The 21,392-nt window shown below is 40.6% G+C and overlaps 1 protein-coding gene across 1 annotated transcript in view; it reads right to left on the bottom strand.

The window, feature by feature from the left end:
• Wdr72 (WD repeat domain 72) overlaps positions 1-21,392 on the bottom strand; it is a 161,519-nt gene that overhangs the window by 94,963 nt on the left and 45,164 nt on the right. Inside the window, exon 14 of the mRNA XM_051197946.1 lies at positions 8,769-8,971. Within this exon, the coding sequence (XP_051053903.1) occupies positions 8,769-8,971 (203 nt within the window). The remainder of the gene's footprint in view (positions 1-8,768; positions 8,972-21,392) is intronic.

Below are 21,392 nucleotides of genomic sequence, written 5' to 3'. Positions count from 1 at the left end.
TGATTTCATTTCAAGAAACTTCACCACCAGAAACAAGTTGCTTAAATAGGACAGCTCTGATCCTGGGGGTGTAGGAGTAGGGATTTCACTTTAACAGGTAACAGTTTTCTCCATGAGGTTTGAATAGCAGATAAACAAAGCTTGAAAAGCCATGTTTTTTTTTTCTCTTTCTTCCTTCCTTCCTTCCTTCCTTCCTTCCTTCCTTCCTTCCTTTCCTTTCTTTCTGTTTTTGTTCTTTTGTTTTTAAGAAAAGCCAGTTTAGAACTGAAAATAAAAGGAAGGGCAGTCATGACAGACAGCGTGGCCATCATGTGCTCTAAAAGACCTATCAAATTATTCGTGTCAGTAAGGCAATTTTTAAAACATATGTAGTAAATCACGTTAATGTTGTCTGTTGATTGAGATGAACACACAATGGGATGCCCAATTCACTTCACTCTTTTCCATGTTCCTGTGCTGAACTGATCCCTCTCCCAGCAACACACGTGCACACACAAGTTAACTGATAATTATAGAAAGAATTTAGTTCCAGAATATTTTTTAAATTCCCAGAGCTTCACATCCCAACAGGGCCGATGGGACACATTGCCAGGAAAAGTCCTGAAGTAGATCCAGGCTGCATGGAGCACTGAGAGATAGTATAAACATTTATTCATTGAAAAATCTTCTATGAGAATTAACAAAAGAGATAACATTCACAGAAATCAAAGCTGAGCAAAGCCCTTCTCTGGGAGAAATCAGGATTGCCAATCAGCAATTATAAAAACAATAACGATGACCTTGACTCAGCCTTAAAGGTCTTCGTTTACAATTGAACCATCAGCTTTATGAATTTTCACTTGCTATTGCAGCCAAAGATTCAGTAAATGCAGAGATGGCTAGTAATATGACAACAGCTGTTTCAACCGACCCCGGTGAAAAGGCGTTTGAGAAAGGACACATCACACTGGCGTTTTCTATGTTCAAAATGACAGCTCTCCCAGATTCCATTCAACACGCCTTAGATGAAGACTTACGACATCTCAGGGAAATACCAATAAAAATCCAAAATCACATACAGTCAAAGAAAGAAATAATTTAAACAAATTATATCTGCAATCCTGGGAGATCAATAGTCAGCTAAAGGTTTTATAACTTGAAATGTTTTATGGTTCAAGATTTTACCTTAAGACCTTTTTTTTTTTTTTTTTTTTACTCACCTCAAGGATGCAGTTTTATTTTCTTTGCTGTATGTTAAACATAACGTCTGGTAATAAGAGAGATACCCGATCAAAGAGGAAATAATAGAACCAATCAAAGATGGAGATAGGGAGAGGGAATGTAGTGTAGAGTTATTGGAATTAAGAGATTCAATAGCTATTATTGCCAGTCAGGTATCATAGCAACCTTGTATCATTAAAAAAAAAAAAAAAATGCTAGAAAAGTCCCTAAACCTAGTCCCCAAACCTACAAGACCACATTGGGAACATAATGCTGTCAACATCTGTGGGTGTTGCCATGGGCATAGCCACAAAAGATTCTGCCATCTATATAAAAACAAAAACAAAACAAACAAACAAAAAAAACAACTACACACAGAAAGAAGGGAGGGAATGTACAAGACACATTGGCAAGTAAACCTCAAGAAGTCATTGGTCTGGATCTGTAACAGCACCCAGAATTCTGTCTCCCTGTACACTAATTCTTTTCTACAGAGAACAGAGACTCCAGGCTCAACTGCCCTGTAATTGTGACTCAACAGGAACCAGGGTGTGGAAATCATATCCCAAAACTCTACTTTGCTACTGTCTGTGGCAAGTCTTAACTGGAAACTCAAAGTGGATTGCATTTAAAACAATATTTAAGCTACCACTTCTCCACCCTCGATAGTTGTTGATAGGTCCACGGAAGAGAAAAGAACAGCTTCCTAGAAGCAAGAAGCTGGTATCGATTTTTTTTTTTTTTTTTTTTTTTTTTTTTTTTTCCAGCAGTGAGTCTCTCCGGTTCTGTGTGGCTGCTGTCAAAGGCAATCTCTAACAGCTGGAGTCAAATTGTACTATTTAGAGAAAGAGCCCTTGTCAAGTGGACCGTAAGTCCCCCAACAATACGCTATTCAAATGGCACTTTGCCACACAAATTGACGGGATGAATAACCTGTGGCAGCGACTGAGGCCAGTGTCAAAGTTTCATTTTGATGAGAGGTTTTACGTCCACGCACTTAGCAAGCTTTCTTTGAAGAACTATGAGGCTATCTATCCCGGGCCTTGGAATGCTACAAATAATTAAAATCTGTTTAAATACATCAAGGGAACTTGACAACATTAATATGGATCTGGTGTTAACTGCATTGGTCACAGGGGGAGGGGCAGTGCCCTTCTGTGGCCGGCACTCCCCCCGGCACGTGCAGCACAAAGCTGGGCTCTCGCCAGCCATGCACCATGAAATAGGCGCTTTTTCCTTTTGTGACTGCGATTTACATGGCTGACGAAGGTTTAGATTTCAGCGAGGCTTTGAAGTCCTCTGAGGAAATTCAGGGTGGCTCCTGTGCAGGAGGCCGGCAGCTGGAGTCACTTCACCATGCTTATTCTTTCTGTGGGGACCAGACCTCCTGAGGTAGTTTTGAAACAAAGCTCTGATAGCCTCCACTAGTTTTCCTCGGGGTTGGGGCAACTTTCTGAATTTAAAAAAAAAAAAAAAAAGTCTAAATTCTTGCCAATAAATGAAATATAGGATTTTCTCTTTTTACAAAGAAGTTATTTATTTAGCATTATCTATTAAGGAAGCTTTTATTCACCTTATAGAACCTCTGAGCCTTGGTTACCTTATGCCAAAAATATCCATTGCTTCATGTATTGTTCAAAAAGCAGACTTCCATGCTGATATTGCCACTATTTGGTTTTCCTATGCTGCCTTAGATAGGGAAGTGCTATATTCAGTTACTATGTCCTAAGTATGAAGTAAGTAAAGTAAAATATTTAAAACAAATATTTTAGCACTAAACCTATAGAATTGAATGTTTTCGATGAATAATAAAATTGCATTTTCTTGCAGAATTTTCCATGTTATTTATACTTTGATCAGCTAACAAAAGGGATGCCACCCAAATTCCCTGCCAATCGAAGAGGTGGAAAGTATCACCTATTTGACATGGGGAATTTCTCTTTATATATTTTAGTTTTGATTATGTAAACTCACATACTTGCTGTATATGTGCAATTCCTGAGAGTACACTAGAGGACAGTGGATGCCTGGAGTTTGAGCTGCCGGCAGTTGTAAGCTATTTGGCATGGGTGCAGGGAACCAAACTTGCCTCCTCTGGCAAAGCATTAAGAACTCTTAACCAGTGAGCCTTCTCTCCAGCCCTTTATTCTTAAATAATTCAATTGTTTTCAAATAAACCCTCCCTACTCTTTTCTAATACAATGTAATTTTGATAACTGACTATTTAAAATGGAGTTAAACAACATGTAATACTGTTTCAGTGAGCTTTAATTTAATATTTTAATATAAATTTACATGTGAGACATCAAGACATCAAGTATTATTCCCCCCCCCCCCCCGTTCTGGTTATTTTGCCTGTCATGAAACAGAAAACAAAGAGAAAAGAAAAGATAGAAAGAAAGAAAAGGAAAGAAAAAGAAAAGAAAGAAAACAAAAGTAGCTTTTCAGTTTGGAGATTTGGCTCAGTGGCATACTGAGTGGTGAACATATTGCTCTTAGAAGTCCCCGGAACCCATGTGGTGGCTCACAACCACCTGTAACCCTAGCTCCAGGATCCTACGCCCTCTTATGGCCCCCATGGGCACTTGCATTCATGCGCACATACACACACATACACACATACACACTGCACACACATACACATATAAATAAGTAATAAAAATTTGACTTTTCACTCTGATAAGAGGTAAGTTGCAGGATCCAGCTTTTGACTGAAAACTCAGCAGGTTGCCATATGTATTTTAGAAGAGGAGGCAAGATAAAGTTTTAATAAGAGTTCTCAACAAGTGATACCAGATATCACATTAAGGTCAGATAAAGGTTAAAGACCATAAAAACATATGTAAATGTAGTCTTCATGTTTAGATCACTATTTAAAATTCTAAAATGGATGTAATAAAAGATGGCTAGTCAGTCAAGAACTTATTCTGTAAGCATTAAAAAAAAATTTTTTTTTGAGAAGCATCTCACAAACATCCTTGACCAAACTATAACTCACTATATAGCACAAGATGGCCCCAAACTGAAGAGATCTACCCGCCTGGGTCTCCTTAGTGCTGGATTTAACAGCATGAACTATCACCCCTGGCCCACGGAGCTGAATTTTATCCCTAGTACCCACGTAAAACCTGGGTGAGGCAACGTGCACCTGTAATCCCAGCACTGGGGAGGCAGAGACAAGAGGATCCCCAGGGTTCAGTGGCCAGTCTAGTCTAGCCAAATTGGTAAGGTCCAAGTTCAATAAAACCCTTATATCAAAAACATGGTGGAGAGTGATGGAGAAAGACACACTACTACCTCAAGCCCTCACCTTCAAAGGCAAGGACACACATGTGCAAACAGGTACGCACATACACAATCACATCCTTACACAAAGCAGAGACTTCTAGGAACACATGAAAACAGTGCGGTATGTGGCAATTAAGTTCACATCTTCATCTCTGTAGAGACACAGGGAGACATTAGTTGCCAGGGAGACAATTTTAAAGGAGCAAGCATGTGCTCAAAGAAACTCATAGGCCCCTGGAGCCAGACACTGCTTAAATTCCCCTTCACTGGCTCACTCTCTGCATGCTTCACTGGCAGTCTATAACTCTGATCACTTGTGGGATATGTCCAAAACTTGGGACAAATGTGCCTACCATCATGGGACAATGGCTAAGCAAGGCTACTGGATAAGTGTTTAAAGACCATAGACTTCCTGTAATGGGCTATGTTTGCTCTTGACTTTTATTACACACACACACACACACACACACACACACACACACACACACACACACACCAAAAATGAACCAACTAATTAGTGAACAAAATTAGACTTTTCTCTTGAAAATACAGTGTAGTAGCAAAGAACCTGTTATGTAGCAATGATTTTAGCTCAGTTGTTAAATCCCTACCTTAAAGCTAAATTTCTCCCAATGCTATTTAAATAGATTCTCTCCCACCTTATCCTCTGCCCAATCTAAGGAAAGCCAACACAGTATTGTATGCCATAAATCCTTTAAGACTTCAACTCTCCTCCTCTCATCCCAAAGACCTTTCTTTGTAGAGCAGCAGAGATTTTGCTCCTCCAGAAATTCCAAGTGGATATATTATAAAAAATGATTTTTATGACATTATGACATATTCTGCTCTCTTCATAATCTGACCCATTCCATTGCTACCCGGTAGTTTGTCTGTGCCTCGCTAACACGGACACAACCACACCAACACAGGCACAGACGCAGATGAAAAGAGATTTTGTGTTGTTCAAAGCTCACAACCTTGTTGCCCGCCACCCCCCCCCCCTTTTCTCCACCTACAAAATGTATGTGACACACACACACACACTTCGAAGATATTTTTCTCTTTTGAAACTCACAACGCATTTACCATATTTACTGCTTACAGGCTGGGAAGATGACTCAGTGGAGAGAGCTCTTACAAATATGAGAAACTGAGCTTGAGTCCCCAGAATCCATAGAAAAGCTGAGCACAGTGTCAGACATTTGCAATCATAGCGCCCCTATGGTGAGAAGAGAGGCTAGCAGGAGAATCCCTGAAGCTTTCAGGACATCTACTCGGAATGGCATATATGACAGTGAACAGCAAAAAGACTTCATGTCAAGCAACATGGGTGGCAACACCAGCACCTGAAGTTGCTCTCTGACATCCATGTGCACCATGACACATGTGTTCACTCTCTCACATGCACAAAAACATGGACTAGTAATATGCAAGTTTACCTTTGAAATCTCATACTTTAAAGTAAAACAATCTTTCTGGGCATTGGTAGTATGAGTCTTTAATCCCAGAACTCAGGAGGCAGAGGCAGGCAGATCTCTGTGAGTTCAAGGCCAGCCTGGTCTACAGGGTGAGTTCCAGGACATCCAGAGCTGCACAGAGAAACCCTGTCTTGAAAAACAAAATAAAGAAGTAAACAAACAAAGAAAGTAAATAACAAAAATGAAACAATCTCAGAACCCTGGCTCTAAGAAAATCATAAAGTAATACATGAATGACAGACAAGGAGGACATCTCATACATAACTGAAAGTGGAACAGAGTAGCAGAACTACAAACACCCACACCAAATCTGGTAACAACGGGAGCATATGGGGGAACAGAGGTGACTACCCTGCCTCCTTTATTCTCCACAAAAACAGAGGAGACTGGAAACCGTAGTCTGTTCAGGCAAAGGGCAACAAGTAGAAAACAGAGTGGAAATCAGCCTACCAGTGGGAAGACATGACCAGGGCATCTTATTGCTTCTTGAAGTCAAGAACGAAACAAAATTATATACAGAAAATGAAATGTGTACACACTGTTACCACTACCTAAAGGGTAACTCGGAGCTTTAGAAAGAACCAGCAGTCAGTGCAGAAAAACTGGCACCTAGTCAAAGTGATTTGTTTTCTCTACAGACCTTCCACCTCTGCATCTGAACCACACACGCCAACAGACGCCTGGCTCTCATCTACCATTCTAGAAGAATCCCTACTCCACTGTTGTGTATGCTTATCGTACAAGATGGTGCATTTCATTCTGATACTTTCAGACACAGTTATCTAGCACCCTACCCAGATTCACCCCACATTGCCCTCTGCCAGAACATTCTTTCTACTCTATAATGAGCACTACACCACAACAGGCAGCAAGGAAGCTGCACTGAATGGGAACGAACAGCTAGCTAGGCTCAATAAACTGATCCTCATTGATCCACACCTCTATATGTTTCGATTAAACTTTTATCTCAGCTATCGGAGTATCCTTACAGACAGCCTGTTTTCATGTTAGGAATGCTAAGAGCTAGGGCTGGAGAGACGGTTCAGCGGTTAAGAGGACTGGCTGCTCTTCCAGAGGTCCACGATTCAATTCCTGGCACCCACATGACAGCTTACAACCCCCTCTACCTCCATTTCCAGGAGATCTGATGCCGTCTTCTGGCCTCTATAGGCACTGCATCTACACAATGCCCATGTAGGTAAAATTAGTAAATAAATGCAAAAAGCGGATTTTGACAACCTCAAAATAATGAAAAAGTACAGAGAATAAGCCATGGCTCTCCACTGGTTTAGGGTCTGAAGAAGGAAAATATAAACTGGTCAGCTATCTGAATGGAAAAGGAAAAAAGGAGAAATGCAATTTTTAGGGGATTTTCACTCTGTTATAATCATGACCTGGGGAGATGGAGTCCTAATGCGCCAAGGTGACAGTTTCTGACTTTCAGAGCTCAGGGGACAAGGCTGACATCAGGAGGACCACAAGGCTCTGTATCAAGGTTTGTGCCATGCAGCCACACAGCTTTGCCTTTTGACACTGGATGGTCAACCTGTGTGATTCCAGCAATGTTACTCACTGGTCAGCAAGCAAACATCTTTCAACTTGCACATTTATTGTTCTGTGTTCAATCAGCATCTGAGATCCCAAATTGAGTGTTGGACTCATATAAAATCCAAATCAGCTCCCTAAACCTGTGGGGCGCTGTGGGAGCTCAGATGTGTGGCTTTACTTCCATAGCCTTGATGAGTGACAAGGCGTCTTTTGTTTCTAATATAAGTGTACACATGAGGTAAAAATGGGATCACAGCTAAGTCTTCATTAAGACCACTGAGATAACAGGAAATGGTAAGAACATGCAAATCAAAAGTTAGAAATCTCTGTTCCCACATGTCCACGCAAATAATTTTGATCTTATTCTTTAAATTTATTAAGATTATTTTCAATCATGTGCAACATTGTATATGTGTGCAACATGGCTCTATAGGCATGTTAGAGCAGGTGCTCAAGAGAGAAAGATGCATCAGATCCCTGGAGCTGTAGTTACATATAGTTATGAGACCCATGTGGATGTTGGGATCTGAAATTGGGTCCTCTGGAAGAGCAACAAGTGCTCTTGACCACTGAGTAATCTCCATAGCCCCTACTTTTGGTTTTCTAAAGACATTCAGGTTGAAACATGTTATGTGAAATTTATATATAAATTAATAAGAAACTAATTTACATCAGCAATAAGAACAATAAAATATAGAGTACATAGCAGCCCATAAAATTTCAGAAATGTATTAGATAATATTATGAAGATATTTACATGATAAAATACTAGGTACATCCATACAAATGGCACAAATAATGATGCTAACAAGATAGCATGAGAATAATAATGAAAAATAATAACTTAAAGAAACTAGATCAAATCACTATAACATGTCTAGAAAAGAAGAATAATAAGGCTAATTTAATGACAAGCAGCAAGCCAAAGTAAAAGATACTAAATGCATTCAACTCAAGAATTAAAAATGGATCCAAATTACAGAATATAATCACTACCATTCAAATACACTTATAATTTGAATTGATAGAACAGTAATTTAATGTTTTTGATAAGATAGAAACTCTATTGTCACAAATATCATTGCCAGAATAACATTCACTTCAGAGTTAAATTCCCCCATCCTGTTCAACCAATAGCACTGGACCAGTGCCATCACCTGCTTCCCTATTTTTGTGCAGACTGGTTAGGGCCATGCTGCTTCTTACCCCAGCTGCTGTGGTCTTGTGGAAGGAACCCTGGAGATGCAGACTCACCTTACACGAAGATTCCAGCTGCAGACCAGGGCAGGGCACCAGCCCGGGCTGGTGGGCACTGGAGGACCTCTGCTCTACACTTTTGTGCTTGTGTGTCTCTGAGGCCACTGACAGTGTGGGCTCAGATCTTACAAGCTGCACATTGTCACCACAGTTAAGAATAATCCTTGCCCTTTCTCCTGTCTCATGCCTTTCCAAAGTGCCTGGAAAATGAAATTCAAGATACAAAACAAATGTAAGCAAAATATCCACCGGAATAGAATAAAGAGACCTCAAGGATGTTTTCACAGAAGGAACTTTGTTCTTCAAGCTGTCGGTCCTGCTTTCTTACAACAGAAAGAGCCAGTCTGGGAGCTTTGTCTAGATACTTTAAATTCTGTCATCAACTATGAAGCGGTGAACTTGAAAGTGCTGAGAGTCTTTTTATCCACTGGAACCAACAGTCCAAGGGTCTCCATGACTCAAATCCCTCTTACTATCCAGTTGAAAGTGAGCAATGTGGAACAACTATGATATGTTTGTGCCATCATGTAGTGTCCCAGGTCACAAATACCAGAGGTTCTGGAGTGCTCATCTGGGGTTTGCAATGTTTCAACTGGTAATGTGTAACTTACTTAAATGATCAGGGTTGTTAAAGACACTGAGGCTTAGAGTGAATCTGCCCTCACTCAAAGCTTCCCAGCCTTTGCTGCTTTTTTTTTTTTTTTTTTTTTTTTTTGCTGGAGTTTGTTACCATCACAGCCCCCCTTTATTATTTCTTATGTTATTAGAACTGGAATTAATCTCCTCTGCCCTCTAACATCCTTCCAGCTCCAGAAGTGGTGCTGACAAGTCCAATTTAAAGATAAAAGGAACAAAAGTATAGGGGGCTAGAGAGATGGCTCCTCTGTTAAGAGCATTGGCTGCTCTTGCAGAAGACTGTGGCTGGGTTCTGAGCCACAGCCTGTAACTCTAGCTCCAGGGGATACAATGTCCTCTTCTGACCAATGTGAGCACTTCACTCATGCAGCATACAGTCACATATATGGACACACATACACATATATATGTCAGTAGTAAAAATAAGTCATTCAAAAAGAGAACAAGTATAAAATGTATCCGAGTTGGCCTGAGGTCATGCCCTCTGCTTACCATACAAGTATGAGGACTAGAGTTCAGATCCATATTACTTAGGTATGCCTAGTAAGCAAGGCACCCCACCTGTAATCCAGCATGCAGGAGACAAACACAGGGGATCCCAGCTAGATTAACTCAAATGATGAGCTCTGAGTTGAGCAAGAGACCCTGCCTCAATAAATAAAGTCTAGAACAAGCAAGGAAGACACAAGATATTATCACTTAGCCTCCAAATGCATGCATGTAAAAGTGTGGCCATACCAAGAAAATATGCATATAATACACACAGATTCATTATAATACACACATACATACATACATAATGATCAGAAGACTGGAAAGCTTAATAGCAAGGTATTGCCCAACTATAAGGACCTCAGTTAGGAACCCAGCACCTAATAATAAGTCAATTATTGTCTGCAAATCCCTATAACCATAACTCTATGGGGGGTGGGCAGGGACAGAAGATCAGGTGTTGGCTGTCAGCCAAACCAAAACCCCTGAGCTCCAGGTTCAGGGAGAGACTCTGCCTCAAAGGAACAAAGGTTCAGAGGAATGGAGGAAGATACCTGACACTTTCTTTAGTTTTTAAAGTCATTCACAGGTAGAAATAAAGCACACACATGCATGTACACTCATATTCATACACAGTCACATACAAAAGAATGAGAAACAATTGACAAAATTGTTTTACAAATGCAGTGTCACATGTTCTTTGAGAAAAATAATCCTGATGTCTGCTTCATATTCCCTATGAGTTCACTTGTATTATTAACCTTATATTAAATATATAATTCATACTCAACTAAACAAAAATGGTAAAAAATTCAATAATTAATACCATAATACAGATTTAATTCCATATTATTCCTTTCCTACCAACGGGGAAAAATTATAGTATGTGTTAAAGATCATTCTCATTGACAATATTAAGAAAAGATCAACTAAACTGATTATCACAGGAAAGTGATAGTAAAAATTATAGATCACTCTGCTTCCTGATAGGAAGCTAGATGTGAAAATTGTAGAGATAACCACTCAATCCAGTCTCAGGCTCCTCCTCCCTCCCCTGTTAACTCCATCAACATTAGTTGGTATTTGGCACTGTAAACTAGTACTGGCCATTGTGTTACTGCAGCAGGCAGACTTTTAGTCCCAGGGACTCTTGACAATTGTAATCATTTTAAATTTGTGCAAAAACATCTTGAATTAGCAACATCCAAACATAACTTTCTAACCTTTCTTTTTCCATGCCTATTGAGATATTTTTGAAAATGGATGACAGCAGCAACGTCAAGACAATATTTTCTCTCAAGAATGACAGTAAGAAAAGTTTATCAGATCAAAAACTGTGGCGCATCTTCCCGGAAAATGATTGAATTCCAGAATTTACAACCATGTGATTCATTGTCTTTCTGAGAAAGCTCTCTTTGAACTTGATATCAACATGGATAATCTGCTCATGTGTTTTCTGTGGTTATACGATGTGATATCTGGAAAATAATTCCAGAAATAATTCTCAAAAAAATTTAAGTCTCTTTATGTTACCTGGAACTAGCTTTTGTACTCCTGGGTTCAAGAAATACTCTAGCCTCACTCAGCCTCTCAAGTGCTTGAAAGAATGGGTGTCCACTACCATGCTAACTTTCAACAATCCCTGGGAAATAATTTATTGTATTTTAATCACATAGCCTTGTGCCTTACACTGTATATTTTACATATTCGTGTATTTCATCCTAAACTTAAGGTCAACCATCACAAAATATCTCACAAAGTTGAGTGCAGCTACAATTTTATATTAATCTACACTCATAACTATCCAGGGCCAGAAACAGCAGTGGGCCCTGAGTCATACATCATGGGTTTATAATTTCTAGCCCACAGTGAACATGATGTATGACAACACCTTATATCATGTGACAGAAGCATATACTCAGCTAATTGGGAGCTGTGCAACAGACAACCTATCCTGTCCTGTTTCTGGCATTCAGGTTGAGCAAATCAGTTGTTTGGGGTCACACACACACACACACACACACACACACACACACACACACACACACACACCTTTTCCATTAAATCAGATTTCTATTTACTAACACATACACCTTTACCTTGCATGCTTTACAATTAACTATAGGTATAAATTATAATTCCTGACGCTCAGCCGGGTCTTTCTAAAGAAGCTTCCTCTCCTATCTGGCCTCATTTTCAACTGCAGCATCTATAGAGCACTGGCATTCCTAATTTGTGCACTACAATCCCTTGTTTCCTTACTAGATTGTGGGCCCTGGCTGGTGGGTAAAAGCTAGATTTGCAGAGTGTGGAGCAAACATTAAATAAATGCTCAATGAATAGATAGGTTAAAGTTTACTCTTTCCCTGCAGGCAGAGTAAGAGGGCAGCTAGAGGGCACTAGAGATTGCTGGGTCTCCTGCATTGACACCCACTATGTTCATTATAAACCTATCTTCAGGGCTTAGGAGAGGCAGGGACTTGGAAAGATGACTTCCAGACCCTAAAGCAGATGCCTAGCATAGCTCAAAACTATGCTGCCAGATTACTCCCAACACCCTGAGACTCAGGAATTGGAAATCAGAAGTCAGTCTTGGAATGCCTGAATTCTATGTTAACCTGACCTGTGTACTAACCAACCTCTCTCTCCCATGAGCCAAATAGCAGGATATGCTAGTCAAAGGGAAGAAAGTAAGAATGCTTAGAGAGAGAGACAAGGATGGAGAAAGAGAGGAAGCAGAGAAGGTTGGTAGGCTTTCATCTTTTCAACGTTATAGTTGTTTCTCATCCAATCCTAAATACCAGTGCCCCTGATATGAGAGCTGAGAGGTACACCCCTCCATCTATATGTCAGATCCTTCCTTCTGAGAATACCACCTCTTCATGCCTCTGGTTCTCTACCTAATAGGCTCTGATAGAGGAGGTTCATCTATGATGGACCTGGTCAGATTGAAGGTCAGCAATTTGCATATACAGCCTGGGGATTTCTGGGGATAGAGACCAGAGTAGAGAGACAAGAAACTTAAAGCCATAAGATGGGCTTGGGTTAAATTCCAGTGACAGACTTCCACCTAAGGGAACTCAGAGTGGTTTAAAGCCAGCATAGACCTCTGAGTCTTTCTGCATATGAATGGAGGATTGTATTTCATATTTTGTATGAAAGGATAACTCCCATCTGGCCTTCTGTGAAGTAGTGTGTTTCTAAAACACAAACACCAACAAAGACATTAAGGCGGTCAATATTTATAGGGAACCTACTGCACTTGCTTCTGCTGGTTTCATTTTTGAATAGGGAAAACGATCTCTATGATGTATGTTGGAGACTTGACTTGGAATGTCAGGCTTTTTTCAAGCTCGACAGGACACAAAGGACAGTTCTTCAGCAGAAGCACCAGAGCAAGGCAGAGAGTTAAGGAAACATAGAGCATGCCACACCGATGTAGTAGTCCTGTGTACAGACAGAACCTGTGTACTGACACCAGAAGTCCCTTCCCAAGAGCCAGAACTTCTCACCATTTGGCTTCCCTGGTAATTTTCATTAAATGTAAAACATTTGGTCTTCTAGTACATATTTTCTAAAAATACCACTTATACTTGCTTTCAAGTAGATTGTTTTAAATTACCCACATATATAAATAAATTTGGCACAGGAGTGACTTCTTGAGACAAACACTAAAAAAATTAAAATTATTATAAGAATTCTCAGAGCCACCAAAGCTCAGACTTGTAAGCCAACACATCTCATAAAAAATGGAGGTGCATTCAGTTAAATATTCTACTCATGGCTCAATTTACGTAAAAGAAACCCAATGGTATGATCAATAGCAGGCATATGTTTGCATGAACAGAGCTTGATGGTAAGAACATGAAAGATTGTATAGTAGATGTAGGACTTGTCTCCATCAGTAGGATTTTCCAAGCTGAATCTGATGTGCTGTGGGGCAGAGCTTAAGAATAGTTACATTTCAAAGTGACGATGCCTAAAATAGAATAAGTTTAAAAGGTAGCTTCATTATCCAACTTGGTAGCCACACTCACACAATCAGATTTCAGTCAAACAGATGGCTGCCAAAAGTAATCAAATTCCTCTGTGTGGAGGAAGCTGGCCATTGGTTGTGTTGGGAGATTTCTCACTTATCTTCAGTCGCACATGAAGCTCCCTGACTTGCTCACAGAAGTGTATGGAGATTGACCCAGCGGCCCTTCCTAATAAAAGCATTTCACAGTGACTGCATCTTACCCTGGAAAATAGGAAACTGATGTGAGTTTGACCAAGGGGAGGCCCTGGAGGCATGGGATTTAGATTTAGCTAACTAGAAAGAAATGGAAGCTTGGGGAAGGGGAATGGATCTGAAAATATTAAACCAGGCATGAAGGCACTTTCTTCACTCCTAACTATCGCAGGATGGAATAAATCCATCTGTAAAATAGCTCTTCAATGACTTGAGTCATTTTGCCCTATGCAAAGGCCAGAATATGTTAACAAACTCGTGACACCCAACCTTCTATACCTTAAGGGTATAGAATACATTTTTTAAAAGTCCCTGACCTCTGTGACCTGAACCCCAGCTCTGCCACAGCCTCCAGCACCTTCACAGAAATCCCCGCATTTACTGGAGGGACACACTCAACCCCCACATCCAATTCTGACCATTGACCTCCAGAAAAATGCAATGACAGGCTTAGAGGGGGTGAGAGAATAAAAGGGATGAGCTATATGGAGGTTTCAAGTTGCTGACATGTATCCAAATTATAAATAACTGCTAACTTTAAGCAAATTTCAAATCAGATTTTTCCTGTTATTTTCTTTCTAAATGATCCCTCTTCTTAAATGTGTGTTAGCAACATCACCTATGACTAAATTTCAATTTTCAACTTCATTTTGAAACGAAATGAACTAATTAATGAGGATGTGCGTGGAAAAGGTATGTTTTGCTTTACTGTATGAAAAGCATGCTTAAATTGCATCTCTAAATAACAGAAAATGTCACCCACCCTGTATGTCTTGCATTCTGATACCAGGTATATTTATTTTTAATTTTAAATAACTATCTTAGATTTTTATCCCTCATGCATCTTATTGAAGGTTAGCTGACTTATTGGCTGCAATGGCCCTGAAGACATTCCAGTCTATCATTTATTTGCTTCTGGCATCGGTTCAGGTAATTAGGTCATTATCTTGCTGAGCTGATCTAGACTTTTTCCTGGAAAGATGAAGCATATTGGAAAAGGCAGAATTGAAGTGTGCTCTCCCGGATAAGGTGCTGCATGAAGGGCAAAGTCTATGGAGGGTCTTGGTGTTTGTGTTTTGTCTCATTTGTATTCAGAAGGGGAGGATATAATAGAGAGGAAAGAAGGCTTCTGACTGCAATCAGGACTTTGCTTTGGGTAAATAATGGGTGAGTGGAATGTGCAGTTTGTTTGGAAGGATTGAGGCTCAGGATACTGCTACTAGAACCTACCTATGAGAGTCAACACTGTGTTTATACCCAGGTATTCCAAAACTGTTCTTTCAACTTTCCACCCTTCATTCCATGGATTCACCCACTCCCAGAGTCTTTGTAGACTCTCAGGTTTGAGCTCCAAGGAAATAGGCAGAATTCTATAAACAATCCCCAGTGCTCCTTGATCTTATCCAGTCTTCTCCCATGGGACTGTGATGTCATAGAGGTCCAATGACCATCAAGTTTTCTAATTACTTGTCCTCAGAAGGAGACCCTTCAATTAGGACAGCTCTCATTAGTTGACCTTTTTTGTTTTCCTGTTTGTATGTGTTTATGTGTGCAAGCGTGTGAGTGTTTATAGATAGAAACCAGAGGTAGATTCAAGTCTCTTCCTCATTTGTTTCTCTGCCTTATCCTTGGAGACACGGCCTCTCACTGAAGCTGGAGACTTATGTTCTGGCTATTCTGGCAGGTCACCTCCTGTCCCCACTTCCTCTTGGCTGCCACGTACACAGGTGTATGCCAGCATGCTTGGCCTCTTAAATGTGCTGGAAATCCAAGCACATCTCCCCAGCCCCTACTTGAACCATTAGTTGAGCCCTTGGAAAGCAGCTGTTGCAAGCAGGGGACTCATGCCTGTATTTTAGCCCTGTGAGATCCAAACTCTTGAAGCTAGTGACATCCATCTGCACCTCTACTCTGTAGAACTGTGAGATGTTAAGCAAAAGATTTTAAGCTATGAAGTCTGAAATTTTTTTGTTTGTTTGTTTGTTTTGCAGTGTTGGGAAAGTAATGCTGCCAGGACTCCTGATGGTACACCTACCTGCACTCAAATCTATGATACTTTTCTCAGTAGTTTTCTTATGGAAACAGATTATTAAATGCATAAAAACATCAAGACCCCAAATGTGTATCTCGGTTACACTTTTAGAACTTCAGAAAATAATTCCATCTCCTGTCTTACACTCTAGAACAATAAGCCATAGAGACACTCAATATAACTGCAGATTGGAAATCATGTGCTACACCAACGCATTCATTATACAACACTCTCTGGAGGAATTGTATGTAAGTCATAAAATATTGTTTGTTCTTTACCCTTTCACTCTTCAATTCTCATTGTCGTTAAATCTACCATTTATTTGGAAAGAGGGTCTCATGTGGTCCAGACTGGCTTCAAACTCATTATGCAGCTGAGGGTGACCTTGAACTTCTGAGCTTCCCGACTCCATCTCTCAAGCCCTGGGATTAGAGGCATGCATCCTCACATCCCATTTATGTGGTGCTGAGGATGGAACCCAGGCCTTTGTGCATGCTATGCAAACCCTCTACCAACCAGCTATACTCCCAGTCCCCAGTGTTACTTAATTCTTAAATCAATTCATAAAAGAAGCAGGGGATAGAAAAGTAACAGGGTATTTGTATGATACTGTAGCAGAGCCAGCATGCCAAGGGAGCTGGGATATTGGTGCTGGGTTTAAAATATGTGATGAACAGATGGTGACACAGAAAAGGTGGTAGAAGAAAGACCTTGACTGTGAGGTAATCGGTTAGCAAATCTGCCAATAGTTGACACAAAGGATGATAAAGACCAAAATCCATCATATTTTTTTATTTTTAAACATTTTCAATACCTCTGAAATTATTTAATGTCCTGTTTCACTGTAGTGTACATTTTCCTTTTTAAATGATTCAAGTTTATCACTGAATATTGTTGATAATAATGGGGGGGGTGATGGAAAAGACTTTCAGCTCGTACGGTTCCCTCTAAGGCCAGACATCTTTGATGGGCTCTGAACTAGATAAACCCACTGACAGTTTTCTTGTTATTTGGCAAGAAGAGTATTACATACTGTCTATCTTACTGTAACAGGGTGCTGGTGACTGTCTGGGGTGGGGAGCAAGTCCTTTCTATGGCACAGACAACAATTGGACATTGTGGGAAACAGAAAACGAAGCTTTGAAGAAAGGGAAAGCAATAGTTTTATCCCTCTGGAGAGAAGAAGCCTAAGGCTGGGAAGCTGGCTTGAGTATTTCATGGGCCCACTGGGTCCTCCCCTTCCTACTACGGGTCCCATTTATATAACCACCCCTGTGTCTTCCCATGAATTCTCCTGTCATCTTCTTCCATTCTTTAGGAAAAAGAAGTTGACTTTTCAGGGATCCACTTTCACTTGTCTACCTATGTCCCTCTAACCTCCTTTTATTTCCATCACTTGTTTCTCTGCAGTTATAACCTCTGCCCTTGAATTTAGTTCTTCTTATTTGCCCTTATGAAGCCATGTCCCCTCTCCCCCCCCATGATGCTTAGCATCTTAGGTCTGTTAATGCAACTGGAATCCCATACTGCCAGTCACAGAAGCAGGTCTAAGGTCTTCTAAGCATGGATGGGCATATCTGCACAAAGAATAGAGGAAATGGGTGGGGTGATCTACACCCAGATCTTATTGACAAAGCCGAGATTAATAACCAATATTATTTTCGACATGGAACGTCACACCCAACAACAACCCCTCAGTCCAATCCTCCGCTCACCAAGACAAGGACTTGACCTCTGCACTAATTTTCTCTTGGTTCATTCCAGAGAATGAAAGACCTTCACCATCTAATCTTAACACATGTGAATGGTAGATATTGGATATTATTGATGCGCCCCAGACTAATGAAGTTAAGTCCAGTGTCTTTTATCTGTGGCCAAATCAGAATAGCTGCCCCCCCACTCACCCATGCCCCCAACACCAGTCATTACAGTTCATTGAGTCTAGCTTTCCAAATCATTTCTGCGGCAGCTGGCTGCTGGGAAGATACAGGCAACTGAAAGGAGGAAGCCTGGGGAGGACAGATGGCTCCTCTGGGCTTCTTTCCACTCTACACTGCAGCTGAGAGTCCTGCTAAGGTACCAAGTGTCAGTGTAACACATTTGCAGAAGGAGCTTCACAAAGGTGGAGCTACATAGCAGCTGCCTGAAATTCTGCAGCGGGAGCCCTCTGCACATTAAATGTGGATATGTGACAACACACCCTGCCAGTACTATACCCCCAAGTGCAGCATGGCCACAGGAAATGCTGAGAGTGATTATAGCTTGAACTTTTTTTTTACAAAGCAAAATCCAGGAAGGCAGCAACTGCTGAATGGATGCAATGGGGTCGGGGCTTAACTGGTGAAGCTAATTTTATAAGCACACAGCATTTGTTTTTATAATTAGAATGGCATCATATTGATTTTCATGTTCGTTTATGAGCACACAAAATATTCTAAAGATGTCTTGCAAACACCACAATAATATGCCCAATGTATTATTCCAGGAGAGCCAAAAGACAGGGTTAAGTAATAGCTCAAGTAAATTGTGTATGTATAAATAAACACACACACACACACACACACACACACACGCCTACACTCACATATTCGCACAAACACGAAGTTTAACTCCACACTAATGTTCTTACCCACTCTGGGCACTGCCTCCTACCTAAGAGAGTAAACTTAGTTGAATAAATATTCAGCTGGTAAATTTCCAAGTTCATATTCCCTGCTATGTACCTACCCATGAACTCATTATCGCACACTCAACTCCAAATTACAGCATTGTTGGGATAACCAGGGCCAAGGAGGAGAAAGTGAAGATTAAAAGCCAGGCTTCACAGCAAAAACAAACATTGGATAATGACCCCACTCATTGTTATGATAAAAGAAAACAGCCTTGGACAAGGTGATATAGGGAAAACCATACAGCTTTGGGAAAATGACACATCGAAGACACTGCTACTGGCAGGATGCTGTATACTCTGAGCCCACCTCTACCACGTGTGTGGTTAATGTTAAACAATAACCCTGCTGACAAGGCATTCCACATGCTGTAACTTTACCACTTTAGCTAGGCAATGGTGACCTTGTTAAGAAGCCAAGCAAATTATCCTCAACATCTCTGTTTTGTGTTATACCAATATTAACCTTTGCACTCCATGATAGAATGGAGTACAATGCACTGGAAAACATTTGCCCACACCAATTTGTATGCTACTTTGTTATGGCAAAGTTTGAGTTCAACCACAGATTCTATGCTATTGGAGCAAATATGACCACTGACCTAGTAACCTGTGGGCCCCATCCATGTATTCCTCATAATTTTCACTCTACACAGATCCAATACAAAATGTTGGACATATTTGGAAAATATGGCCATTAATTTTTAGTTGACAAAACTCATCTCTCATATATTTTTCCTTTCTTCTTCTCATGATTGTGTGTGTGTTTGTGTTTATATGCTTCCCAGTGTATATGCACCTTTGTATATGTGTGGATGTCTGCACATGTGTAGCTGAGATTGATGTTCAGAACATTCCTCTATCATTATTCTATTTTATTCTTTGAGACAGAGTCTACCAATCAAAACCAGAACTCACCAATAAGGCTCATCTTCCTAGCCATCTTTCTGGGCATGGGGAAGGGATGTGTTGCAGAGAGGGATGCCCTGTTTCTGGCTGGAATTACAGGGTAGCTGACATGCCCACTGGACAGTTACTTGGCTTCTGGGGATTCAAACTCTGGTTCTCTTGATTGTGGGCCTTTAATCACTGTTAAGTATTTTAACCACTGAGCTATCTTCCAGGCCAGAATTTTTCTTAATGAAAAAACAATTCTTACTACTTCCATCAAAACCATGAAAACAAACCCCCTAATTAGACAACAGCATTGATGACCAAAGGGACTTTCCAGCTAGTACTAATAAATCCATTATGGGAGAGGAATTATGGGACTGGAAATTTACTAACTATGCTAGAAGCAATTTTAGTATTGTTTTCCCCAGGTCCCTTTCCTGAGCTTGAGAGTCTGCTTGAGCCTTGATACACCCCTGCCTTTCTGTCAGCTGTCACTTCTGCTGTCAGATGTGCCTGTCACTAACCATCTCCTGCTTATACTTTGCTGTTTCTAGTCTGTCATGTGAGAAATCAGATGTTAGGACTATGTGAAAATTAAAAGCCACATTCTGAGAGATAGCCAGAGAGCCTTCTTCCAGAGAGTACCAAGCAATCTTCTGGAAGCTGCTCCCTCTCTTCCCAGCATTTCTCTTATCTAGCTCCTGCCTGGTGGTTGCAGAACACTGACTTCCATCTGCAGGAACTCTACCATGTAATATACAGTGAGGGACACACCAGAGTTCACGAAGAGATACGTGTCCCTGTACAGGGGTGACACCCACCCAGGCAGATGCCTTAGACAATCAGAGGCTGTCTCACCTCTGTTTCCTCACTAGTGAGACATTAGCAACAATCCTAACCCTCCCCAGTCAGGAAGGCAGACTGAACTAAGAGTGAGTTTCTACGAAGACCATATTTTTATGTGTGTGAGTGATGTATTTGGTCATGTGTATGTATCTTTGCAGGTGCATGTACATGTATGTGTGGATGCATGTGGCTTGGCTGTCTGAAGTTGATTTTGGGTGTCTTCCACAATTGCTCTCCACAGTTTTGGGGCCATGCATCCCACGACACTTGCAGTTTGTCCTTTTCTTCCACTATATGGATTATGTGGTTGAAATCAAGTCATCAGACTTGGCCACAAGTTTGTTTGTTTCCTACTGAGCCATCTCAATGCCTGCCCATCTTAGTTTTTGAGGCAGAGTCTCTCTGAAAATGGAGGGTGTTTATTTGACTAGGCTGGGTGTCCAACAAACCCCAGGGATCCTCCTGTCTCCACCTTTCCAGACAGGAATGACAATCGTATACCACTCCCTGTTTTTTCTCAGATGGGCTCTGGAAATAGAACCCCTGACCCTTGTGCTTATGTAGCAGGCACTTTACTAGATGAACTATCTACCCAACAATATCTGGTAAGAATAATCATTATTATGTATCAGGTATATTATCTACAACTGCCTGCTGCCTATTTCTGTTTTGTTGAATAAAGATTTATTGAAACACAGACTTGTCCATACTTTACATATTGTATATAGCTTCTCTGGAGCTACTGGGGCAATTTCAGAAGTCACAAAAGAAACCACGAGGCCCCCAAAACTGAATTTACTTACAATCCACCTCTGTGCTGAA

Source organism: Phodopus roborovskii, unplaced genomic scaffold (genome assembly GCF_943737965.1).
Source record: "Phodopus roborovskii unplaced genomic scaffold, PHOROB, whole genome shotgun sequence".
Taxonomy (NCBI): Eukaryota; Metazoa; Chordata; class Mammalia; order Rodentia; family Cricetidae; genus Phodopus; species Phodopus roborovskii.
This window is presented reverse-complemented; position numbering and strand designations above follow the sequence as displayed.